Raw genomic sequence first — 19,543 nt, 5'->3', positions numbered from 1 at the left:
GAGAGAATATACCCCTGCCCATCCCCTGACTGGTTCCCAGATGAACTCCACTGGAACAAGCACAGAAAAGCCCAAGTAATCTGCATCACTGTCTAACCCATCATCCTGTCCCAAAAGTACTTGTAATAAATATTTCACAAAATCCAGTGCATACAAAACACAATATTCAACTTTTCAAAAATTAGATTGTCATTTATCCTGTTACAGTAAAATTGACTTGCTACGTAAGGACAGGAGAGGACAGATCAGTTACTCCCCTCCCCCTGGGAGTTTTAGGCCACATTTAGCCACAAGAACTATGGCAGTTTACAATAAAAACTCATAATTAAAATGATAAAATGAATTAAGGTGGCAGCACATTTGGGTTACATGTGTGATATGTAGCCCTTCACCCCAGCCCTCTAATTTCATGTAAGACTTAGTGCTTTTTTAATGTGTGTGATGCCCAATAAAGAAGATGCCCAATAAATTGTGTTTTTAGTTTTTATCATTCAGTCTCTTGAAGGAGCTGTTTTCTTTGACTCTGGCAGTGAGTGTTTGGCTCTAGCTTTTTCTTTTGTGCTCTCACCTTTTAATCTTTCTCTTAATCCCTATACAGCTTGGCTGCCATGAAGGCTGCAGGCACCCTGACCCCCTTCTACCCAGAAGCCTTCAGCAGGTGCTTGGTTCAGAAGCTCTCGGAGGGTCTGCAGTCAGGTATAGCATGCTTGTTGGGTGGGTTCAGCGGAGGTAGGGGGGTTCCTCCTCTGCATTGCCTTACTGAACATGTGTTAAGAAATGTGGGGTATCTATCCTAGTGACTACAGGTACTAACTGCACTGTGGCTTTCACCTGCATCTCTGTAGGGTGTCTCTGGTTTGAAGCATATGGAGTAAATCAAATGGGCAGACGAGTTTTTAGACTATGTTCCTCGCATCTGTGCTCTGGAGGGGATTGTGGTGGCCTTTTGCTGGTCTGTTCTTTCAGATGAATGTTTTGTTTGGCTGCTGTGTTCTATGTGCTGCATGTTTCAGAACTGCAGGAGGACAGCACTCAGTTCCATCAGGACCGTTGCCTGCAGGCCTTGGCAGCAGTGTCCACCCACCCAAGTATCACGAAGGAGACTGTCCCAGTTCTTCTCCAGCATCTCCAGAAAGTGCAGAAAGGTAACACAAGAGTTGTATAGGACAAATGTGAGCAACTTTGTTTCCTAATGGAGAAGGGTAATAGGGATATAATATGGAAATGGATTAGAGCTGTGTCAGAGATATTTACAAGTATAGTTCTTTTCTCAGGGCAAGGACTTTGACCTGTAGGTCCCTTCCAGCCTCATAACTTTCTAATTTCTAAATAAGATGAGACAGATTGGCCAAGTTTGTTACTGGAAAGTCTGGATTGGCATGGCCTTTGGCTGTCCCAGTCACAGCTTACCTCCCATTGGTGCTGTGATGTCTTGATATTCTTAAATGGCCATGAAGACTGTATATTGGTAACTTCAGATTTTAAGGAATTGGTGATTACTATGATTTGTCAGGTTGGTGTGGGCATTTTTAATGTGCCCTAACCTGGACAGCTCAGGCTGGCTCAATTTCATCAGGTCTTGGAAGCTAAGTAGTGTTGGCCCTGGTTAGTACTTGGATGGGAGACCACCAAGGAAGTCCAGGGTCATGACACAAGCAATGGAGAACCACCTCTGTTCATCTCTTCCCTTAAATTCCCTATGGTGTTGCCATAAGCCAGCTGAAACTTGATGGTACTTATTTATTACATTAGATTTATATCCCACCCATTCTACAAAGACTCAAGGCAGCTAACAACATAAAATAAACAATATTAAAACATTAAACAATCAGATAAAATCACAATGATGCTACTTCATCTATTCAGGCAGGATCATATAGTATTTTCCTTTCCTCAAAGCGGTCGGATCTTAAGCAGCTGGTACTAATGCAAGATAAGATCCAGGTGAGGTGGCAGCCGTCTTCCATTTAGATGTCAGATATTATTGGAAACAATTCAGTCTTGCAGGCTCTGCAGAACTGCGATAAGTCCTGCAGGGACCTGACGGCTTCTGGGAGGGTGTTCCAGATTATTGGGGCTGCCACTGAGAAGGCTCTTGCTCTGGTGGAATTTAGCTTAGCCTCTTTTAGCCCAGGGACAACCAAAAGATTTTGAGAACTTGATTTGAAGTGTTCTCTGGGGAACATGTGGGGCAAGGCAGCCCCACAGATAGATAGGTCCTAGGCCATATAGGGCTTTGAAGGTTAATACCAGGACTTTGAAATAGATTCGGTATGCCAGCAGGCAGCCTGTGCAGCACAGGCTGAATGTGCTCTTGCTGGGGAAGCCCCATTGGTAACCTGGCTGCAGCATTCTACACCAGCTGCAGCTTCTGAATCTGAGTCAAAGGCAGCCCCATGTAGAGGGCATTACAGTACTCAATTCTTGAAGTGACTGAGGTATGGATCACCATTGCTAAGTCACCGCACTCAAGGTAGGGGAACAACTGCCATATTTGCCAAAAATGGTAAGCGGCTCTGGCAGTGGCTGCTACTTGGGCCTCCATAGTTAAGAAGGACTCCAGGAGCACTCCCAAGCTCTTAACCCTTGGCGCTGGCATCAGTGGCAGCCCAGCAAATGTTGGTAAAGGGATCAACCTTCCCGGGCCGCTGCAACTTAGAGAACCTCCATCTTTGCTCACAGATGTTTTTAATACATTATTTTAATTTGCAGGCAGCATGCAAGCAGGTATCCAGTGTGTGGTGTCTGTGTGCCAGAGTTTGAAGCAGATGGCATTGCAGTGCCAACAAAATGCTCAGAATTACTGGTACTTTCACCAGGCTGTGGTGCCATGCTTGATGGGCTTAGCAGTACAGGCTGCTATGCAAGGTAAGGTCAATGAATGGGCAGAGAATTGGGCTTTGGATCCCACAGCAAACTTCCACTAATGGAAGAGGTGTGTCCTTCTAACTTCTTCCTGCAGGCCCCCAGTGGGGCCCTCATGCTGTTCCTGGGAGTCCCCAGCTCCCAAAACAGCAGCATTTTGGGGAGCAGAAGTGGGGGAAGTGTGGACATCTTGGTCTGCTGATAGAAATGCCTGCCATTAGTGAATATTTAGCACAGGATCCAAGCCATTACGCTCCCTGAATTGGACCATGCTTACAGCCTGAGTCTGGGAGCAAGCACATTGCATTTTATGCTTCAGAGCCCAGAGTGCAAAGGAGAGACCTAGCATAATCTAAATCCATTCTTCCCAGCATCCCATGTTAGCTTCTATATTTCATTCCTGCCCTACAGAGTATAGTTTTACCCACCTGGAGTCACTTTTCCATGGCACAGGGCCTTTACTGTTGGTGGAGCTCAAGGGGAGGGGTTGTAGCTCAGTGGTAGAGCATCTGCTTGGCGTGCGGAAGGTCCCAAGTTCAGTCCCTGACAGCTCCAGTTAAAAGATAATGAGTTATGTGGAAGACTCAGTTTCTCTGATTTTTCTAGACAGGGTCAGGCACTACCGTGACCTACCGGTCAGCTTGATATGAGTTAGGATGGGTGCTGGCAGTCACTCACCTGAGGCCCTACTGCCAGTCAGAGTTGGACAGTACTGACCTTGATAGACCCGTGGGTTGATTTGGTTTCTCAAGTGACCTTTATTCAAATAGCAGGTCACCCCTTAAGGAAAGCATGAGATTCCCAAGTGCATCCTTCTCCTGACTCATCCATTTTTCTTTGACTGCTTTCAGAAAACACTCACACGATGCTAAGCAAAGTGTTGCTGACGGAGGAAGCCTTATCTGCCATAGTGCTGGTCATCAGCGCTGCTTGTATGTACTTAAGCCCAGAGTGAGTATTGACTGTAGTAAAGGTCTTTTCCTCCATCCCTCTTGTCTCCTGATCAACCAGCATGAGCAGTTAGTTCCCTGTCTCAGTTTCCCTGATTTTTCTAGACAGGGTCAGGCACTACCCTGACTTACTGGTCAGCTTGATGTGAGTTAGGGTGTGTGCTGGCAGTCACTCTGTCTTTTCTGGGTGCTTGTGCTGTGCTTTTGAGGCAATATTCTTCCTGTTTTTCTCCATCCCAGGCTGGCTGCCCAGAGTGTCTCCAAAGTGGTGCCTCTCTTCCTCGATGGAGAACTCTCTTTCCTCCCTGGAAACAGCTTTCTGAGCACCTTCCAGCCCTTCCAGGTAGGTTGGGTGAGTGGAGGCATGAAGGAATGTGTGCATAGAAGAATGTGGCTGCTTCTTCAGCGTGGCTTCAGTAGGGAAAATAATGGTGTTTCCTCCACAGGATGGGCAGTGCCTAGGTCAAACCCAGAAAAAACTAGTTGCTCTGCTCATGGCCTTTGTGTGCTCCTTACCAAGAAACGTAAGTGTTGGGAATGGGGGAAAGGGGGAGGGGGTCATAAGGCTGGATGTGGCTTTTCTGCATTCTGCCTGAAGCCTAGACAGCCAGTGCCAGGAGCCAGTGGATGGTATAATTCTCAACTACCTGACTTGTAGGGCTGCCATTAATCTCTTCATTGTCACCCTGAGCTCTGGTTTCCCTGCAGGTGCCAATTCCTCAGCAGGACCGATTACTACGAGATCTGCTAGCTTTGAGCTGCTCCTCTGACTGTCTTTTCACTGCCACAGCTGCTGCCAAATGTTTTGCAGGCTTGGTTAACAAGCACCCAGCAGGTAACCACCTGGTGATATAGCATATGTCCTAATGGAGGCGGGAGGTGAGACACAGCTGTGATGGATGGGAAATGCCAGAGCTGGGCTGGGTTGATGTTCTTTCTGGCTGGTAGGGGATTATGGGGAACAACAATCAGTCATTTTTCCTCTGCCCTTCTTAGGGCCTCAGTTAGATAAGCTCTTGGGAGCTGCCATGGACAAACTGGAGCAAGGCCTGAATGAGGGTCTCCACAGAAGCCAGGCTCTCATTCTGCTGTTATGGGTAAGTCTCCACCATTCAGCCACATTCTCTGTGCTGCTAGGACAGAGATGAGTGTATTTCTCTCTTTCTGCAGGTGAGCAAGGCTTTGTTGTTGCGCTATCACCCACTAACCACACACCTGACTGACAAGGTGAGCTGAGGGAATGGAGGGCTGATAGCCCTACTCCTACTCTCTCAGCTCATCTGATGAGCTCTCTTCTTGTTCCTTACAGCTCCTCATGCTCTTGGGCGACACAGTCCTTGGTCCAGCAGTGGGCGATGGCTTTGCCTTGCTCATGGCAGACTCTCCAGATGTGCTGGGCAAGAGTTGCCATGCTGACATGCGCCTCATGTTCCGCCAACGCTTCTTCACAGAGTGCGTGCCACAATTGGTGCAATGTTTCCACACAGCTGCCCCTGGTGAGAACCTCCCTAGTTATCTTTCCTTGTCAAATTAGAGAGCATGCTAAATATTCAGAACAGTCTGACATGATCAGAACACTAATCTTTCATCTGTGGAATTTATGAATTTCTAGTGTGATATTCTAGACCTGCTTTTTAATTTGTTTTTTGTTTGTCAGTTTGGTGTAGTGGTTAAGTGTGCCTATTGTAATCTGGGAGAACCAGGTTTGATTCCACATTCAGCAGCTGGTGTGATCTTGGGTCAGCCACAAGTTCTCAGCAGAACTGTTCTCTCAAGAGCAGTTCTTAGGAGAGCTCTATCAGCCACACCTCCTTCACAGAGTATATGTTGTGGGGAGAGGAAGGGAAAGGAGATTCTAAGCTATTCTGAGACTCCAAGTGAAGGGCAGGGTATAAATCCAATCTCTTCTTCTTCATTATAGCCTGTTTTTTCCCCCATGGGGACCAAAACCAGCTTACAATACCAACAAACAGGAGAAAGGGAGAAGAGGTTCAAAAAAACAAAGCAGGGCTTCCCTCTTCACTTTCTTACTCTGCTGGTATATCTTCCTCTCCACTGTAGGCTGCACCCCTTCAACTTGTGCACCTTGGCACATCTAGTCCTGCAATATTCAGATGCTGCTGAATCAAGAGAATGCTTGCAAGTTCCAAATGTGCCTAGGGTTACCTCTGTGTCAGATCCCTTTTGGCAGGGTCTCCCATGCACTTGCAGGAGTAAGTGACTGCCTGTCTGTCCTTCCTAGGTGTGAAAGCAAATTACTTGAAAGGCCTCTCACATATACTCAACCACCTGCCCAAGCCAGTGCTGGTGACAGAGCTGCCTACCGTAAGTGGGGCTAATGTGGGGATCCAGGTCCGAAGAGTTTTTGTCTTTGATGAGTTATGTAGCTATATGGGTTGCCCATGTTTTCTTTACTGAGAGCTACTTCTGAGTACAGTAAAATGTCCCCAGCTACTCTTCTCCTGCCAGCATGTTACCAAGTTTTGCTCTGTCCTAAAAATGGGGCATGGACTAGAAACAGTACCAGAAATGAAGTGATCACTACACAGAACAGAGAAAATGCCTATGAAATAAAGGTTTAAGGAGGGAAAAGTCTAGATCCATCTTCTTTGTGGTATATGGGAGCAATCAATAGCTGTTTGTTCATGAACCATCTGTTGGATATGCCCTATTGTAGTAGGGGAATTGTGGTGTGTTCCCATCTTATTTTTCTTATCTCCACAGTTGCTCCCCTTATTGCTAGAAGCCCTGTCATGTCCTGACTGTGTGGTCCAGCTCTCAACTTTGCACTGTCTACAGCCACTGTTGCTTGATGCGCCGCTGGTTGTGAGTCTGCATGTTGACACACTTGTGGGCAAGTTCCTCAGCCTGACAGACAGCCCAGCCATGGTAAGTCCTGGGTGATTTCTCCCCCTTGTGCAGTCATAGAGTCTCCCTTTCCACCTTGAAAGTATAACTAACGGCTGTTTTTTGCATTACAGGGAATTCGCATTGCTGCACTTCAGTGCCTTCATGCGCTTGCTTCCTTGCCCACTCCAGTGGTGAGTGGTAGGGCTGCCTATGGGTAGTAAGATGCTGGTCACTCTCCCTGGGTGATATATTCTCCTTTCATGTATAGGGCTTGCGGTACCTGTATCTGCTTCTGTCCTGTTGCCTTCACTTGGAGAACCTTGAGGAGGCAGATATTGTAGGATCCTCATTAATACATCTTTCAATTTATGGCCAGGTGATCCCCTACAAGCCACGGGTGATCCGGGCACTGGCTAAACCTTTGGATGACAAGAAGCGGCTAGTGCGAAAAGAAGCTGTGACAGCACGAGGAGAATGGTGAGAGGACAGTGGAAAAACTGAGGCATTATGTATTTTACATATCTGTGTGTAAGATACATACCTGTATGATTAGTATCCCTCAGTGTTTAAAGCACATCCTGTACTTTAAAGAGTGATGGTCTAAATGTAAAGTGCAGGTGTGGTGATGTGCATGCAAGAATCCTGCAGGAGCAGAGAGGTTTGAATTCATGATCTGGGATTTCTCCCCTTATCCCTCTGCTGTTGACTAATTTCAGTTATTCTTTCTTTGCAGGTTTCTTCTTGGGACCCCTGGCAGGTGAAGGCTTGCACTGACAATTCTGACTGACAATCTCACCTGTCCCCACTCCCCCTGTTAAGGCATTGGCCTTGATGGCAGTGGGGGGCTAGCTGTCTCTGCAAAGCACTGAAACTTCTAAGGAGGAGGACTTTGCTTTTCACACGCTGGCAGAGTATGAATTGCAACATGTGCATCCAGTAGGATGGAGCAGCTAGCCACAGTTCCTGCTGCAGGGCAGTAGTATGTGGAGGCGCCAAGACCCAACAGGGCGCAGTGTGTGGGGGTCAGAAGAATAAATACACCTGTTTGTTAACAACCTTGGTGAAGGAGGTGCCTCTTGTAGAGGAAAGGCAGTAGAAGAGAATGGCCCTCTTTGTTGTGACACAGTCTTAACATATCCTTAGAAGTGGTCTAGCAAAAGTCAAATTGTTTTTTGCCCTTTCATGTGATGCTAGAGCATAACTCATCCCTCATCAGCTTTTCAGACAAATCCTATTTACGCATCCAAGTTAGTGGGCGTTTTTACCCAGTTGGATGACCCTTACAATACTGTTGTGTTTTCTTCCCTGAGAAATACTGGCTGATAGTCATTTGAAACAGCTTCATGATTTGAGTATGCAGTGTTTTTAGGCTGTGAGTGGCAAGAGCTGAACTTGGGTACAATGTTTCCTCCAAGCTGAGTTAGCGTGAGCTAGCTCAGATTTTTAGCATGCAGCTCACACATTTTTGTCTTAGCTCAGGAAGGATGACCCCAGAGCACAATAATTTATGCAGTAGCTCACAAAGTAGAATATTTGCTCACAAGACTGCAGCTTAGAGGGAACATTGCTTGGGTATGTCTGAAGCTTGCTGTTACTTCTGCCATCTTCTGCTATATTGGCTGCAGAATGTGTAAACTGGTTAAAGAGACCCTGGACTAGTGAGTCCTTTTCTCTGTAGGCTCAGTTTACAGGAGTAAGACTGTAGTATTATATGATAGAACTGGCAGCAGATACTGATCTTCTGTGGCACTTTCCTAGATCAGTGTCTTTCTGGATAAGTCTGTCATATCTACCTGCTCTTCTGAGCAATAAAGACTACCTGGGCTGCTGAATAGCATGTCAAGTCTAGTTTAAGGAATTGGGGGGGAGAACTTTGTGGGATTATATTTCAAAATAGCATTACTAGTGCTAATCTGAATTTTATATATGACAAAAGACATCAGGTACACAGGACTACATTTCTCCTGTTTTGAAAAATAAATTCAAGAACATAGAACTGCTGTAGAAGATGAGTGAGTGAAACTGCAGACCTGGTACAGGTATGTTGGTGGAGTGTTGACAGCTAGGTGTTCCACCTCAGTAATACAGTTCATTCTTTTTGCAGTGAACATTCCATGTTAAAACCTGCCACTTCTCATTAAAATATCCTGGGATGTAGTGTCAGAGAAAGACCCCCTTGACTGAGGACTTAAGGCTATAGGAGGAGTAAATAATACTGCTCTAGATAATTATAATTTGGTCTATTTTATATAAATGTCAGTTCTGATAGAATGACATAGAGCTGACTGCAGCGTCAGGAGGGAGTCAATTGAACTGCATACATTCTGTGCTTGGAATAAGGCATGTAAGTTTACTTTTGAAAGTACATCAACTATTTTGTCCATGCAAGCCCAGTCTCATCAGATCTTAAAAGCTAAGCAGGGTTGACTGTGGTTAGTATTTGGATAGGAGACTTTCTTGAGACATACCCAGTCTGGAGGCAAGGACAGGCTCTATTCAGCTACCCCCTTGATATCCTCCAGGGCCCTGTCACCAGAGGTCAACATGACTTTCAGGTGCAAACATGCACTACAAAAAAAAAAAAAGTACTTTGACTATTTTCAGAATATTCAGTGTAGAGTACCAGGCAGGAAATTCTTCTCTTTGGAACCCTGCTCTTCCTGTCTCATCAAGTTAGTAATGATACTTAATATGATAGTGCTGGGTCTCAAAATTAGTTAACCTCCATCATAGATGTGGGGTCATTAGGTAGGGGAGTTATGAGGTAGAGATATATACATGGCTTCACATAAACTGCACAACTGTTAAGTTTTAGGTACCCAGATTCCGTGGTGGTTGGACATAAATCAGCTCTGAAAGCAGTATCTTCCTTCACCCTGTTGTACAATGAGTTCCAGCTGAGTAGTGGTAGCTTATTGTGTATACACACAACTCATGTGAGAAGGAAAGAGTCTTGTTCTTAACTGTACTATGGGGGGAAATGTCTGTTCTTGTCAGTTAAAGGGGAAAGGAGCCTGCAAAAAACAGTTGGATCAGTAATGAAAGATATCAGCAGCTGCTGTATACAACCACCAGCAGGTAACTACTTTACCATCTTAGTGTCTGAGAAGTATTCAAACAAGAAAACAAGCTGAGACTGTATATCATTCTTACAAGGCATGTGTCAACACAGTTGCATGAACTAGAGAGAGATCCAACAGTTCCCTGAGCAAGTTTTGCTCACCCGTTGCCATCACCTTCCTTTTCTATTTGAGATCAAGCTTGAAGACATCTTAATATTAAAATGGCTTTATTCTTAAATGTTAAAAAAATCCCTGCCTTCTTACAAGGAGAGCAGCAGGACCCTGGAATGCCAATAATTTACTCTAGGCAGGCTAGAATGTATGTGCTTGGACACTAAACAGGGAGGGCAAGAAGTATCCCTGTTGCCCTCACAGCTGCCTGCAGCTGGGGCTTCCTCTGCCTTCCTCCTCAAACCGCTGGAAGCAGGTCAATGTTGATGAGCCACTATGTGGTTCAGCCAGCCATTTTCTAAGGGATAGAAATTTCTGCTATGCTTCTCCATGGAAGTAAGGTGTGACCTATAATCTTCCACACATGATACAGTGTGCTGCTTGTTCAGTTCATATTGCTAGGAGTTCTGTCTTCTGTTCAGAAACATAGAGGGCAGTATCCCAGTTCAAGCCAGATCCCTTAGGTGAGTGAGTGGAGGGCAACAAAACTCTGGTGACCCAATGCCTGCAAAAGAGAATGGGACATTAAGATAACTTCAGACAGACATATAGAAGCTTGTTTACATACCCCAGACTAGCAAAGAGATTATGATGCTGCTATTGAACACAGAAAAAGGAAAGCAGCTAAAGGTAATGTAGGGCCCCACTCCCAGATTTCTTCTCCTTTCAACAGCACCATACCTCTTTCTCTCAACACCTAGGAACACCTTCCAGTTGCCCAAAGGTCCATAGCTGTATGGATTTCGAAACACCTAGAGCCAAGGGAGATGGGTCATGAAGTAGCACTTGGGCAGCTGCATCTAACACAGGCACCCTTCCATTTAGCATAGCAGTCCCTGCTCAGAAAGGCCATGGCTAAAGCCCCCCAAACAGCCAGATCAGTTGTGCAGCAACCCATGTTCTTCACTTCGTATTAAAGTGTATGTCCAACCCATTTTATATAAAACTGTAGTCCAGGGGTGGCCAGCAGTATCTCTCCAGATGTTTTTTTGCCTACAACTCCTATCAGCCCCAGCCAGCATGGCAAATGGCTGGGGCTGATGGGAGTTGTAGGCAAAAAAACATCTGGAGAGATACCGTTGACCACCCCTGCTGTAGTCTTTTTAGCACACTAAAATAAATGCAAATAGAATAGCACTAAAGACAAAAGAACAGCTGACAGTTCTGCCTCCCTCATCACCTTGCCCTTCTTCTGGAGCCTCTTTTTCTCTTTGCGGTTGATGTGTCTTTCAATGCTGGTCTCCCCCCGGGTGATGAGGACAGCATGCCAGATCATGAGGGCTCCCAGGGCCAAGGCCACTGAACTGGGAAGGAAAGAGGAAAGTTGCAAAAACAAGTAGGCTAATATAACCACAATGAAGACACCCAAGAGTTTCATACTGATATAGTTAAGTGCATCCTCTTTAGCAAAGGGTGAACTGAACAAGAAAGTGCTTTGGGAGGGGCCAGGGCTTTTTTTCTGGGGGAATGAGGCAGAATGGAGTTCCAGAACCTCTTTGAGGAAACAATTCTCAGAGAATGTTTAAAAGTTCATGAGGGGCTCCTTCATTTTCCACTTAAGAGTTCTGGCACCTCTTTTTCCAGAAAAAAAGTCCTGGGAAGGGCTTTTCCTCCATCACTACTCACAACCAAAAGACCGTGTCAGTTACCTGCAAAGGACCCAGGCATACACAACACTCTTGTGGAAAGCTCTCTGGTTGAAGGTGAAAGTAGGTGGTGGTGTCTGACCATAAGTCTGCAAAGTAAAGGACATGTTGCCCTGTTCAGATGCAGAAACTCAGAAGACTGGAACCAAAAGTGACAAAACGTAGAAGCAGCTTTCTAGAACAAACAACCAGACAAACTGCACACTAAGCAGACAGCTACCTTTTAAGAGACAGGGACTGCAATGAACATGATTCAGAAACTGGGCAGAGCATGGGGACCAGGACTGGGGATTTCCCTCCCATCATGGCTAAATAGGGACAGAACATAGCTACTCTTTAATGAGTGACATATGGGGATTTGGAACTCTCTTGTGAGGAAGAAATCTTTCTGCCCAGTAAAGGGAATCTGACATTACATCCAATGTTCTAGATTCATTCTTGGGAGAAAAACAGGAAGGTCCTCTACCATGCTCTGTCCCGTCTCTGACTTGAGCAGATGAGGAGCAGGTACCCCACCTGATTGGCTGTCACTTGCAGTCTCTCCTTGGCAAGCAGTTTCATTTTCTATCGGATGGAAAACAGGCTGCCAGTTATACACACTCATTTCTTGACCTACTCACCCCAGCTGCATGTGGCAGCACCAGAACCAGAAATGAAGAGCCCCTGCCCCCGGCAAACACCCCAGGCCTTAGCTCAGCCAGGAACCTCACCTCAATGGCAGCATAGGCCTCCCAGAACATGTCCCAGCCACTGATGCTGCTGTAGATGCAACCCATGGTCATGAAGAGACAGAAGGAGAAAAAGTACCGGTGGTTGAAGTGCCCAACACAGTTGTTCAGCCATGCTGCCCCTTGGAGTTAAAGGTCTGTAACTGCAAGCAAAAAGCCAACCCTCCCAAAAGGGCAACTAAGGACAACTGTAGTTAAAGGCTTCCACCAATCACTCCATCCCATCCTGTTCCTATGGAAGTGGTATTGGATCCAGATCTGCCAGGGAAGTCTGCTGGGTAACCATGGGCTTACTTTCAGCCAAATGCACCTCATAGAGTCATAGGGATAAAATGGAAGGGAGGAATACAATGTACTCTTTTGGGTTTAAATATCTGAATGAATAAGTAAATGCATTTCTTTTTGCTTTGCAAAAGCAACAATAACTTAATGGCATGTTTTGAGAGCTGCACTTTTAAGCCAGAATCCAGCAAGTCAGAAGGAAGCTCTAGGATGGTGTTTCATAGAGGAAGCATCACAAGTGTGAGACCAGACCTAGTTAGGCTGATGCTTCCTGTAGTACAGATGGTTAACTCTGAAGTTCTGGCGAACTGTGCCTCACACCATGCAAACTTCCTCCTCTTTGACTGTGCAGGACACCCTCTTTGAGACATTCAGCCTCAGAGACCCCTATATTCGCTTCACTAATAAGGAGTCAGTCTGTCTCCAGGAGCAGGTGGCCCAGTTTCTCCTGGACTGCAGGACTAATCCTTCCCTTGAGTTCAAAGTATGAGCTTGTCAGTGAGATGGAAGGATACGACAGTGATGGTCCATCTTCAGAACACACCTGTGGGAGGAAGTAAGCATTGATTTTGAGTACAGTTGCACAGGAGATAGAAATGAAAAAGGGAATGCTGACAAGGCAACACAGCTAAGGTAATGGTTAGCCACAATGTATCTACTGCAGTAGCACAGCAATACAGGGAGCAAGGAATGGAAGAGGGGATCAGCTGCTGTGGGTACTGTTTCATCATGTAAATGCAAGCAAGCTGTAGATTTCCACTTAGGTTAGGCTCCTAATTGCCATCAATACAAGCCCCTAGTTCTACTTCCTTCGGGAGTACTACCTGGGGAACACTACTTGATCTAAGAACACTCCTAGAGCTAGGAGTACAGGTATTTTGCAGATCTGTAAATGTACAACATGTATACATCTGGCACAAAATTCAACTTCTTGATAATGTTAGCTTGCATTACAAATAGTAATTAAAGCAAGCCTCAAAAACTTAATTACTTTTAGTGGTATTACAGGCTTTAACATTTGTGGGCAGTGCCTAAGAAAACCAAAAAGGGCAAAGGAAAGTTAATCCAGATTTCCGATAATCATTGAACAAGGCTTCAGTGCTGCATATAGCTCCTCATCCCCTGCCTGCTTTACAGAAACTGCACAAAATGCAGCTGTACTAGATTTGCACAGCATATTCGTGCTACAGAATTTTCTTTCAGTTTTTCCTATACTATGCCATCTCTGCAGAGTAGTCCTAGCTCCAAGGACAAACTATGGGTGTATTTAAAAAGCATGATTGGAATTCAACTCATAAAGCAGATTTTTCCCTCCTCCTTCTTGCCTGTAAAAAGCTACTCCTGACAGCTAGGGACCATCAGGAACAGTATGGGATGTGACATTGGATGCTTTCACATGGCAACCATTTGCAAGTGGATTTTGCCATTCTTTCACAATAAAAATCTAGTTGCAAAGTGTATTATTTAGTGTGTATGAACCCACTGTCTATAGTGGAAAGGGGAAAATTAGCAAAAATTATGCTTCTTCCAACAAGTAGAAGCACCCTTCTGTTCAGGGAAGAGGGACAGTGGATCCAACCGTACTAACTAATGCTACTGTATTATATAACAGCTGCACCTATCAAAGAGAGGATCAGATGGATCTATAACTGCAACATGACCCACTTACTTAGTTTGCCTAGCCACATTCTTAGCAGAGAACACATATTGCATGGGCAATCTGCTAAGCACTTCCACTGTACTTCAATTCTAAAGCATGGGTTGTTCATAAAATAGGATTCAGCCCTGCATTGGGGGAAACTCAAATTTCATGGCCAAAATTAAGCAGAATGTATTGACTAAAAGGGACATGTTGCTCTCATTTTACTCTGAAGCAAGTTGCTGGAGAAAACTGAAAGGTAAGACAGCAGTACAGGAAGGGAAATATGGAAGTCAAAAGATTTTTAAAATCCTCAGCAATGTGTACTAGACACAGGCTTCTACAACAGATTTCATAAAACATGCAGATATAATTGTACAAGACAAACCAGTTTAGCTATCAGCATGCTAATAATGGATGTTCCAAGAACCCCAGATGCAGACATAAAAAATGCAACCTGCAGATCCTGTGGGAAGCTCAGTGGTAAAGAATTTGTCCATGGAAAAGTATTTCAGGTACTCATGCTTGAAAAACCTTTGCATTGAGACTCTGGGGAGCCACTGCCTGTCTAAAAAGACAGTACTGGCTTTGATGGACAGAGGGGCTGACTCACTATAAGGCAATTCCGTATGCTCATATCCATGGTTTAGATCTAGCTTATCCAAAGATATATATTCAATTGGTCTTCATTATCTGTTTTTAATGTTCTTATTTTAAATTCAGCAGCTACACCTTGCAAAAGATTTAAGGTCTGCTTCATATATTACTCTGAAGTGTTATAATGAGATGCTATTTAAAGTCCAAGCACAAGTCACAACATGCCAGAGGAGTGAGAAGCACTGATTCTGACATAGCAAGAATGCCCACCTGTTGCAGATGCTGCAGTGGTGGGTCCTGGCAGGCTTCGGGGCAATACATTTCCTGCAGATGGAGACAGCAGCGATGTCACTCTTCGACTGCTAGAGGAAGGAAACAGCAGAGGTTCTTCAGCATTCTGTTGCAAGGATGCTGCCACCTTACACTCACTCAGAACAAGCCGGAGTCAAGAACACTTGGACCCAGGACTTCAACAGTCCCACATAAGGGTAGCTCCTTTGACTTCTGTCGATTTGCAAGGCATGAAATGGTGGGAAATCCTGCCAAGCAGCTCTGCTTCAGATACCAGAATAAAAAACCCTCTATGAGGCATCAAAATCCTGCACCCCCTGCTGAATGAAGCAGAAATATTGAGGCCTCTGCCCTACCTGTGGAGGGCAACCGGGCTGAGTAGTGATGGCCATGTAGTAGTGGAAGACAATCATGACAAGGTTCCAGTGGCCATAGATGAAGTGCCAGAAGATCCAGGGAAGAGGGTAGGTCCGCAGTATGAGTGGCAAGAGGCAAACATACACAATGCACACCACTGAACTGGTCAGAATAATCACCAATGCAACAAACACCTGTTAAGACAGATCAGGGAAAGGACTGAGTCACTAGCACAGTGTTGCTGGATGAATCCCTTTGATAAAGCTTACTTGGACTCCCATTAGCCCAAAGAGCTCAACAACTTTGGGGAGCAAACAAAGGATTACATGAATCAATTTCATTTCCTCCCACATCTGTATCTCCCCTTTGCTTGGTGGAAAAGGTTGTAGCTCAGTGGGAAAGCATCTCCTTTGCGTACAGTAGTCATCACAAGAATCAGGAAGTGGGTGATATGAAAAACTGGGCTGAGACGCTGCTGCTGCCAGTCAAAGTGATCAATGTTGGCCTTGGTAGTCTAGGGCATCTTCATGTGTTTGAAGTAGCTACTCAAAATGGCTGGGGGAAGGATCTCTAGTCAAGAGCTGGAACTGCCTCTCATGGAATTTAGGCTCCACTCCTCTTCCTAAGGGTACTTACCACTCCAAACCAACGGGTGATGTGATCCACCAGCCAGTAGACAGGCTCAAAGAGAGCATCAAGGGCAGTGTCACTGTCAGTGAAAGAGTTGTACAGCAGAGAGCGCAGGCACAGACGTCCATATAGCCACAGCTGCCACACCTTCTGGGTTGGCCAGAACCGGTGGCGCTGACCTATTCTCAGGCACCTCAGTAAGAGGCGCATGACAGCAGAGAATATCCACCGGCGAGTCCTCATTCCTGTCACTCGAATCCTGGGGAAAGAGGGAGGCAGCTTCATTAACACCACCCTCTTTGTAACTCAGACATTTCAAGAGTGTGAGCAAAGGCTTGAAGCCTGGGATTCAGAAGACTGTGCTGGACTTAATTCATTGGCATTACAACAAAAGGAGCCAACCGGTGCTGCAGGGGCAAGGAATGGTCACTGCCAACCCAGAATAGTGTTTTAGGTGTGACTTTGCTAACATTTCCTTCTACCCTCTCCCCCCCAAATGGAACAGCAAATCTTGTGCGGCCACACACACATTAAGTTCAAGAGATAACATGCTGGCCAGATACTATGTGCCAAAGAGGCATATTTAGTGAGAGTAAGTTCTGGGATCCTTCCCCAAGTGTCATCGGATTGGATCCTACAGAACCTCTCTGCTAATTTGCCTTGAGCCAACTGAAGACTCTCTTACAATGGTGGAAAATGTCACCATAGTAGAAAACATTATGAATGAGCCAACCTATTGAATTAACTAAAGACAATCAAGATAAAGGGAAAGACAAAAGTGACACCGAGGAAACTAGAGATATGGACAGTATTCACACTAAGCAAGTCTCAAGACCTGTTAGCAGTCCCCAGAGTTGGGGAGGGAAAGGAGAAGAGGTGAATTAAGGTCAGTGATAAATAAATACATACATAATGTGTTACAGAGCTGGGCACATGTACAGTTCAGATGGCTATCTGAATACTTGAGATGGCCTGAATCCTTCCTCCCATCCCTTTCTGCTCATTTTCACTATTGCAGAATCTCTGCAGGTTGAAAAACACACCAAGCAAGGAAGGGACAAAACAGCCATTAATATTCCCAAAACCAAGTTCAGTCATGTGGGGTGGGGGTTCCGCCTAAAGCCTTGGTCTCTTTTCTTAAAATGGGACAATTATCCCATTTAAACCAGCCTACTGTACCTGACACAGCCAGAAAGATTCAAATAAGAAGCCAGAGGGGCTGAAAAAATGATGGAGCTTACCTGCTTGCATGAACCCTGTTGTCAAGCTGCAACTAATGTAAGAGCAAGAAGGAACCTGAGCTAGGCCAGCTCTGGAGAAAGCTGATCTTGGCCAATTAATATTAACCAACGGTGATCTTATGAACCTCAAGGGGTGGTGGCCTTAAGCAAGGAGCAACCCAGCAAGGTGTGGCAGGCAGCAACAGCACAAAGGGACTGAGAATGGCAAGACAGAATAGCACACCTCACAAGAGTAGGCTAGCAGGCTTGAGCCTAGCTCAGCAGCAAACATGATTTCCAGACTTCACTCAGTCTTCTTGGGACAGCAGTCTCTCCCCGCCCCACACACACCATCTATTCATTTCAAATTCTTGATTTACATTAGAAGAGTTATTCTGAAACTACTCCAGCTTGGGTAAAACATGTTATTGTGCTATCAAAAGGGAGCATACTTTCTTTTATTAGTCTCTTATATGAAACCTAGCAGTGCTGTTTGGTTCATCTCAAGGACGCATCATCCAAAAGAAGACAAAGAGATTCAGCAGGCCATTAAAACACCAGTATGATATCCATTAGTAATGTACAATGTTAAGCAGGATAGGACTGTTGCATAGCCTTTAACACATTAACAGATTTTTAGAAGAAAGGGGTCAGTGTGGACCTGTATTGGTCTGAAGCCTGTTAATTCTTAAATGACAGAAACTTCAGTAGCATTTGGCTATAGATAGTGGAAATTCTTGCCAGCTCTGCCCATGCCCAGGTTTTTCATGGGCAGTACACCAGTCCCTTTTCCCAAAATTCTCCCATAACATAGGAGAGTTTCTTACATTAAAACACATAATGATGTGGTCACTCAGTTTTTTTACAGTGAAATATTCTGAAGCATAGTTTCAGGGGTCAGGTTCACATGGGGCTAGATCAGGGGTGGTCAAACTGTGCCTTGGGAGCCACATGTGACTCTTTCAGACATATTGTGTGGCTCTTGAAATCCCCACTGCCCTATCAGCTGGCTTGGGGAAGGCATTTGTCTCTCTTTAAATCACTTCTCCAACCAAGCCAGAGATAAAGTTGCTCTCTTTCCACCTCTCTCTCCTCCCACCCACATCTATAATGCCTTCCTTCCTCCCTCTTCTCACAGCTCTCAAACATCTGATGTTCATGTCTTGCTGCTCTCAGACATCTTGCAGTCATGTCTTGCGGCTCTCAGACATCTGACATTTATTCTGAGGCTCTCATGTTAAGCAAGTTTGGCCACCCCTGGGCTAGATGCTGAGTGTCCAGCTCCACTAGTCTATTCATATGGAGATTACAGTACATAATAATATACATATACATTGTTGAGAGCAGCCAAATCACCCAGCTTGTCCTCTGCCAGCTGGACAGAGTTGGCATAATTCCTAGGCACAGATTAAGGGCAATCTTTTTAAAAACCAGCATCACCCTTCTAGCAGATGGCAGCACAGACAATCTTCACTGGGGGGAGAACATAACTGAAATGCTCATCAGACCTGCGTGGGTGAAAATCAGAATACACTTTGTAGTGAAAGACCTCCCTGAGGTGCATTGTAGTCACAACATTCTCTATGGAAAAAAGGCCAGCCAGTGTTGTAATTCCACCCTTGTGTGAACCCCGTTTCTCTTCTCCGATTCGTGGGCATGAGACAAACCTGATAACGGTTGCTGAGTGCATAGTCGGGGCGGGGGAGGGAAGCCGGGGCATATCCTCCACCAACCTTTGTAGGCTTGAGAACTGAAGGGAGTGCCTCTATAAACCCAGAGCTTTATATTCTAAGGAGGTCCGCTGCAACAACGCTGAACGTATAGTAACAGAATAGCAGGGGGAATAAGCTAGGCAACTTCTGCGGGAGCGAAGGGGACTGATTTCCTGTTGTGTCCCACACAGCACATCACACAACAGCACTCACAGAAACGTTAAAAAAAGAGGATGGGGGGAGATAACAAGGTCTTAGCAAAAGGCTGTGCCCCTAACAGCAATGGAGAAAGGCAGGGGAAAAGCATGCCGAGCTAAAGACAACCTACCACAGCATGCACCGCAGGAACACAGCGTGAGAAGGATCCGTTTCTCACCCGACGCCTCCATTCTCTGGGACGAGGCGAACAGCTCTCCAGTCACCGCATCCACTCAGACATCTCTCGTCTTGGTCACCCTTATCCAAACCTTATTGCGCATGCACTTCCCCGAACGGAACTACAAATCCCATCAGGTATCGCGCGACGCCGTCATACTTTCCCCT

At 45.5% G+C, this 19,543-nt stretch overlaps 2 protein-coding genes across 6 annotated transcripts in view; one reads left to right on the top strand and one right to left on the bottom strand.

The window, feature by feature from the left end:
• MMS19 (MMS19 homolog, cytosolic iron-sulfur assembly component) overlaps positions 1–7,720 on the top strand; it is a 33,281-nt gene extending 25,561 nt beyond the window's left edge. Inside the window, exons 17-31 of the mRNA XM_060241845.1 lie at positions 599–696; positions 1,014–1,145; positions 2,713–2,868; positions 3,717–3,816; positions 4,056–4,158; positions 4,262–4,339; positions 4,524–4,650; positions 4,812–4,912; positions 4,986–5,042; positions 5,125–5,311; positions 6,058–6,140; positions 6,540–6,704; positions 6,797–6,856; positions 7,042–7,142; positions 7,399–7,720. Of these exons, the coding sequence (XP_060097828.1) occupies positions 599–696; positions 1,014–1,145; positions 2,713–2,868; positions 3,717–3,816; positions 4,056–4,158; positions 4,262–4,339; positions 4,524–4,650; positions 4,812–4,912; positions 4,986–5,042; positions 5,125–5,311; positions 6,058–6,140; positions 6,540–6,704; positions 6,797–6,856; positions 7,042–7,142; positions 7,399–7,426 (1,576 nt within the window). The 3' untranslated portion in view covers positions 7,427–7,720. The remainder of the gene's footprint in view (positions 1–598; positions 697–1,013; positions 1,146–2,712; positions 2,869–3,716; positions 3,817–4,055; positions 4,159–4,261; positions 4,340–4,523; positions 4,651–4,811; positions 4,913–4,985; positions 5,043–5,124; positions 5,312–6,057; positions 6,141–6,539; positions 6,705–6,796; positions 6,857–7,041; positions 7,143–7,398) is intronic.
• Positions 7,721–9,937: 2,217 nt separating this feature from the next.
• ZDHHC16 (zinc finger DHHC-type palmitoyltransferase 16) lies at positions 9,938–19,523 on the bottom strand. Of its 5 annotated transcripts, none has more exons than XM_060241839.1 (11): positions 19,329–19,523; positions 16,075–16,327; positions 15,438–15,632; positions 15,061–15,152; positions 13,070–13,098; positions 12,255–12,388; positions 12,061–12,108; positions 11,548–11,633; positions 11,079–11,202; positions 10,580–10,650; positions 9,938–10,403 (listed from the first exon to the last, which is right to left on the bottom strand). In XM_060241839.1, the coding sequence occupies exons 1-11, from the start codon at positions 19,334–19,336 to the stop codon at positions 10,289–10,291; spliced, it is 1,155 nt and encodes a 384-aa protein (XP_060097822.1). In that variant the 5' UTR covers positions 19,337–19,523; the 3' UTR covers positions 9,938–10,288. The 5 variants fall into 5 exon arrangements, with proteins under 5 accessions (XP_060097822.1, XP_060097823.1, XP_060097825.1 ...); XM_060241840.1 differs by having other exon boundaries at positions 15,061–15,149; positions 19,329–19,487; XM_060241842.1 differs by having other exon boundaries at positions 19,377–19,475.
• Between the last annotated feature and the right edge of the window lie 20 nt (positions 19,524–19,543).

Source organism: Heteronotia binoei, chromosome 6 (assembly GCF_032191835.1).
Source record: "Heteronotia binoei isolate CCM8104 ecotype False Entrance Well chromosome 6, APGP_CSIRO_Hbin_v1, whole genome shotgun sequence".
Lineage (NCBI taxonomy): Eukaryota > Metazoa > Chordata > Lepidosauria > Squamata > Gekkonidae > Heteronotia > Heteronotia binoei.
This window is presented reverse-complemented; position numbering and strand designations above follow the sequence as displayed.